At 43.2% G+C, this 6,370-nt stretch overlaps 1 protein-coding gene across 1 annotated transcript in view; it reads left to right on the forward strand.

Moving 5' to 3' along the window:
- The window catches only part of LOC100940625 (ATP-dependent RNA helicase DDX19A), a gene marked incomplete at its 3' end in the record, with an annotated part of 33,932 nt that overhangs the window by 8,929 nt on the left and 18,633 nt on the right, over positions 1-6,370 (forward strand). The window contains exons 2-4 of the mRNA XM_012806107.1: positions 1,100-1,148; positions 3,420-3,470; positions 4,599-4,734. Of these exons, the coding sequence (XP_012661561.1) occupies positions 1,100-1,148; positions 3,420-3,470; positions 4,599-4,734 (236 nt within the window). The remainder of the gene's footprint in view (positions 1-1,099; positions 1,149-3,419; positions 3,471-4,598; positions 4,735-6,370) is intronic.

Raw genomic sequence — 6,370 nt, forward strand, 5'->3', positions numbered from 1 at the left:
TTTTTTTTTTTGAGACAGAGCCTCAAACTGTCCCCCTGGGTAGAGTGCTGTGACATCACAGCTCACAGCAACCTCCAACCCCTGGGCTCAAGAGAGTCTCCTGCCTCCGCCCCCCAAGTAGCTGGGACTACAGGCGCCCGCCACAACACCTGGCTATTTTTTTTTTTGATTGCAGCCATAATTGTTGTTTGGTGGGCCCGGGCTAGATTCAAACCTGCCACCTTAGGTGTATGTGGCTGGCGCCTTAGCCACTTGAGCCACAGGCACCAAACCATCCCTTTCAATCTTAATGAGGCAACTGTTGTATATTCAGTCTGTCATTGAAACATCTTATGCAGCTTGTGATTGTAATAGACATTTAATGAAAATTAGATATTCTAGAAAGAGAACACTGGGGCTGGGTGTGGTAGCTGATCCCTATGACCCTGGGTTGCAGTGTACTATGGTGATGCCCTTGTACGTTAGCCTGGGAATGGAAGAAGACTGTGTCCCCTGCTCCCCCTGAAGAGAGAAAACGTTGGAACGTGTTCTCTAGAAAAGAGAACATAAGTTGGGAGAGACTAGAGACTTTTTCATACTTCCCCCTACTACCATTACTTTTCATCCACCCCCTCCTTTGGGGACTAGGGAGGATATATGAAAGAATCTTTTCACATAAGCTTTTCGGCAGTTTTGCCTTGATTACACCAAACCAACTCCTGAAAATAGGTACTGAAGTTGTTTAAGACTAGACCTTCTCGGCTTGGCGCCTGTGGCTCAAGTGGCTAAGGTGCCAGCCACATACACCTAAGGTGGCAGGTTTGAATCCAGCCCAGGCCTGCCAAACAATGATGCTGCAACCAAAAAAATAGCCGGGTGTTGTGGTGGGCGCCTGTGTCCCAGCTACTTGGGAGGCGGAGTCAGGAGACTCACTTGAGCTCAGGAGTTGGAGGTTGCTGTGAACTGTGATGCCACTGCACTCTACCCAGGGGGATAGCTTGAGGCTCTGTCTCAAAAAAAAAAAAAAAGTCTAGACCTTCTGTAGGGAGCTTCTCTTTGCTCAAAGCCTTTTCTTTACTGATCATTTGCTTAACTCTTGTCACCTTTTATTCCCATCCAGATGAGCAGTTTGCAGATCAAGGAAGAGAAAGTCAAACCAGATACTAATGGTGAGTCACCAGGAATGACAGGTTCAATGAGAGTTACGCATGGGCTTCTGCTTATGCACTCAATAAGCGTGATGTACAGAGGAGCTTTAATTTACTATAAGCTTCAGCAAATGTTTGAGAGACATTAAAGTAGGTTTGGTCACTGAGGAATATGTTAATAAGCCTCTAACTCTTAAGGATGACTGTTGGATTATACTGCTGTTCACTTGAAATGCTTCTTTAAGTTTTCTGTTTGTTTGTTTGTTCAGAGACAGAGTCTCACTTTGTTGTCCTTAGTAGTAGAGTGCAGCTCACAGCAACCTCCAGCTCTTGGGCTTAGGCAATTCTCTTGTGTCAGCCTCCTGAGTAGGTGGGATTACAGGCACCTGCCACAATGCCCGGCTATTTTTTTTGTTGCAGTTTGGCTGGGGCTGGGCTCAAACCTGCCACCCTCAGTATATGGGGCCAGCTCCCTACTCACTGAGCCACAGGTGCCACCCAGGTTTTTTAATTTGACTTTTTGTAAAGTGAAGCTGTGTTCAAAACCCAGAAAGTATAAAAACATTCAAGGATTAGGGACCACCCTGATGACCTCATGGTAACTAATTATATCTGTAACAGCTGTTTTTCAAAATGATGTTATGTTCTAAGGTACTGATTAGGACTTAAAGACATAAATTTAGGGCAGGACATGTTTCAGCTCGTAATATTATCTCATTACTGGATTTCTTTTTTTTTTTTTTTTTTTGCAGTTTTTGGCCAGGGTGGGTTTGAACCCGCCACCTCCAGCATATGGGGCCAGCACCCCACTCCTTTGAGCCACAGCGCCACCTGAAGAGTGGTTGATTTCTTTTTTTTTGCAGTTTTTGGCCGGGACTGGGTTTGAACCCACCACCGGCATATGGGCAGGCGTTCTACTCCTTTGAGCCACAGGCACCATCCACATTACTGGATTTTTAATATTCTTCCAGTTTGTTTATGCAAAGCAAATCCAGATGCAGATTCTCATATTGTGTCTCTCTTTTTCTCTTTTTTGTTTAACTTTCTGAAAATTTTATTAGGCAATTTTTCAAACATACAGTACAGTTGAAAAAATTATACAGTGATCACCCATACACCCACCACATACATTTTACAATTTTCTTCTTTTTTTCTTTTTTTAGAGATACAGTTTCACTTTGTCCACAATTGATAGAGTGCTGTGGCGTCACAGCTTACAGCAACCGCCAGCTCTTGGGCTTAGGTGATTCTCTTGCTTCAGCCTCCTGAGTAGCTGGGACTACAGGTGCCTGCCACAATGCCCAGCTAATTTTTGTTTATAGCCATCATTGTTGTTTGGTGGGCCCGGACTGGATTTGAACCTGCTAGCTCAGGTGTATGTGGCTGGCACCTTAGCTGCTTGAGCCACAGGCGCTGAGCCAAAATTATAATAGTTTTTGACTAACAACTCTGTAGTGAGGTGGTAGGAAAATAGACGACTTCATGCTTTGCGCATAGAAATATAAATAGGTAGCTGGCGACAGTGGTTCACGCCTATCATCCCAGCACTTGGGAGGCCGAGGCAGATGGATTGCCTGAGCTCACAGGTTTGGAGCCAGCCTGAGCCAGAGCGAGACCCCATCTCTAAAAAATAGCTGGGTGTTGTGGTAGGTACCTGTAGTCCCAGGTACTTAGGAGGCTGAGGCAAGAGGATCACTTGAGTTCAAGAGTTTGAGGTTGCTGTGAGCTAAGATAGCACAGCACTTTAGCAAAGGTAACCAAGCGAGACTCTGTCTCAAAAAAAAAAAGAAATTGGTATAAATATAAATAAAGAAATTAGGTATAAATTGGTATAAAATGTATGAAGGGTACTTTGAAAACTGAAAATGCTGGCTTGGCACCTGTAGCTCAAGTGGCTGGGGTCACAGCCACATACACCAGAGTTGGCAGGTTGGAATCCAGCCTGGGCCAGACAACAACAACGAAAAAAAAAAAAAAAAGAAAACTGCAAATGCATATACCTTTGATGTAGCAAAACATTTTTGGAATATACCCTGCGAACACATTTGCACACATGTAAAAGTCAGAGGTGACATATTCTCATCATTCTGAAATTACCTAAAACTTCTAGAAATTTAAAATTATCTTAAGTTCTTAAACTCTTCCCAGAACTAAAGATCCATTAAACATAAGGAAATGCTAACTATTTTATTCTGATCCCTTAAATAAGTTTCAATACTTATATCATTCCATCTTTGGGTAGGCTTAATGTTTACCTTGCCTTTCTAACTGCAAAAACTATTTTCTTGTTAGGTGTTATCAAAACCAGTACTACTGCTGAGAAAACAGATGAAGACGAGAAAGGTAACTACTGTTGGACAGTGTAAGAGGAAGTTGATAACGTGGGAGAATCAGTGTTGAGAGACTGAGAAGAGAGAGAGAATGACCAGGGCCTGCCTTCCTGGAGCCAGAGGCCCTCTGAGCTGGGAGGTCAGGGATATGAGGGGAATTATCAGAGGAGATGAGAAAGAGTAATTCATGAGATAGAAGGAGACTCTACCATGATGTCCCAGAAGCCAGAAACAAAGTGTTTTTAGAATGTCAGATATGGGTGATAAGATGATTAAGAGAACTAGAAATTGACTGTCAGATGTTTGGCAGTGTGGAAGTCATTTTTTGAGCTTAACAAGGGCTACTGAAGCCAAGTGGGGAGGTTAAAAGAAAAAAAAAAAAAAAAAGGCCTGCTTGCTGGGTACATCCCTGTGCTTTGGGAGGCCATGGTGGGAAGATCACTTGAGACCAGGGGTTGGAGACCAGCATTACATTGCCTGGGCAATGTAATGAGACTCCATTTTTGTAAAAAGTTTAAAAATTAGCTGTTTGTGGGGCTGCGAGCATGTATGTGAGAGCCGCTTGGGAGGCTGAGGCAGAAATTCAAGATGGTAGTGAGTTATGATCATGTCATCACTGTATAGGGCTACCTGGATGACAGAGTGAAACTCCATCCCTCAAAAATGGTGGGACTGATCCAGTGGAGGAGGAAATTGATAATGCGAGAAAGTCCATGTTGAGAAAAATGTCCTTGTGAGTAGGAAGGGATGAGACCTATTGGACAAGCAGAAAGGTTAGCCTTAGGAGCACAGGCTGTTTATCCACAGGTACAGAAGGGAAGGTGGAGAGCACAGGCCACATGTAAGTGGGTGTGTCGCTGTGGTCAGGAGTCACTGTTGGGGGTTTGCAAGTGAGGAGGAAGTATGAATAGAGGTCAAGGAGAAGAAAATGAGCAGACTGGAAACAAGGACTTGCTGGGCAGCTCAGCCCATTGGAGTTTAGCGCTCGAGGATTTAAAGTGAGACCTGTCCTAGTGCTTGTGCTTTTCTCCAGCCACACTTGGCCGCCCAGGTGCCAGTGTGGGGAGGGAAAGATGTGGTTTTACAAGGGTGGGGTTTGGCAGGTGAGTATGAAGAAAATCTACTGGTCTCTTTCTGACAGAGGACAGAGCTGCCCAGTCCTTACTCAACAAGCTGATCAGAAGCAACCTTGTCGATAACACAAACCAAGTGGAAGTCCTGCAGCGGGATCCAAACTCCCCCCTCTACTCCGTGAAGTCTTTTGAAGAGCTTCGGCTGTGAGTATACATTCCTTTGAACGGCTGTTCCTTGCCAGTCCCTCCCTATAAAACTTAGCATCTCAAAGGTTCTTGTGGGAATTTTACTTTAAAAAATTAATGTATTTTCTTTTTTTGTTGTTGTTGCAATTTGGCCGGGGCCAGGTTTGAACCCGCCACCCTCGGTATGTGGGGCCAGTGCCCTACCCACTGAGCCACAGGCACCGCCCTCAAAGTTAATGTATTTTTTTCTTCAAATAGGTAATAAGTCACACGACTCAAAAGTCAAAAAATATGAAAAAATTACAGTGATATCTCCTACTCTTACCTCTTGGCTACCCAATTCTTCTCTTGGTAGGAATTTCTAAATGCCACAGATTTATTCATTATAGCTGAAAGTCTTTTTTCTTTTATGCTCTTAGAACTTTCAATAAAATATTGGCTGACAGGTGATTTCTGGATGTCAGGAACATTTCTTATTAGGTAAGCCCTTTCATTAGACTCTAGGGTCTTAAGAACAGTTTATCTGCTTCTATACAAAATATTGTCAAAAGAGCCTGGGTTCCTGGTATCTTCAGTGGAAAGCACCTTTAACAGTCCTGAAATTAAAAAAATCCAGAACCCAGAATAAAGCTTTAAGGGAACATATTTATGGCATTACACTAAGAATAATTTCTAATATTATTTTAAAGGGAGAGAATTATGAAAGGTCATACGATATTTTTTGTTTTCTTCAGTGAGTAAGAGGTCTTTATGGATTATTGGTTTCTCTACCTGCCATTGTCCGTGGTGTTAGGAAGAACACAAGACTTACCTACCATTTTTGCTGTCTTCCTCAATCCCAGTCAGAAACACCAACAATTGGTGAATAAGAAAGTGGTGGAATAAATGGATTCTTTGCTTTTGTTCAGCAAAATCTATGTTATGCTCACTGTAGGCATATAGAGGCCACGTTCCTTCCACGCATTACCAACGAGTAAGAGATACCTAAAATAAGAACACTCACTGGTTATTATTATTACTTTTTTTTTTTTTTTTTTTTGAGACAGAGTCTCACTCTGTTGCCCTCAGTAGAGTGCCGTGGCATCATAGCTCAGAGCAACCTCCAGCTCTTGGGCTTAGGCAATTATCTTGCCTCAGCCTCCTGAGTAGCTGGGTCTACAAGTGCTTACTGGTTATTAATGAAGGAACACGTTTGTTTGTTTTGTTTGTTTTTTTGAGACAGAGTCTCACTTTGTCACTCTTGGTAGAGTGTCATGGTGTCACAGCTCACAGCAACCTCCAGTTCTTGGGCTTAAGTGATTCTCTTGCCTCAGCCTCCTGAGTAGCTGGGATTACAGGTGCCCACCACAACGCCCAGCTATTTTTTTTGTTGTAGTTTTCCAGAGGCCAGGTTTGAACCCACCACCCATGGTATATGGGGCCAGCACCCTACTTACTGAGCCACAGGTGCTGCCCAGAACACATTTGTTTTTAATGTGACTTTTTTTTTTTTTTTTTAATTTACACATTTTCAGGATATTATACTTTTCTGTGTTAGGGTCTTTATTCAACAAATTTATTCTGGCTAAGGCGCCAGCCACGTACACCTAAGGTGGCGGGTTCGAATCCCCAGCCCGGACCCGCCAAACAACAATGACGGCTGCAACCAAAAAAT

This window comes from Otolemur garnettii, unplaced genomic scaffold (genome assembly GCF_000181295.1).
Source record: "Otolemur garnettii isolate 467f Iridium unplaced genomic scaffold, OtoGar3 scaffold00047, whole genome shotgun sequence".
Taxonomy (NCBI): domain Eukaryota; kingdom Metazoa; phylum Chordata; class Mammalia; order Primates; family Galagidae; genus Otolemur; species Otolemur garnettii.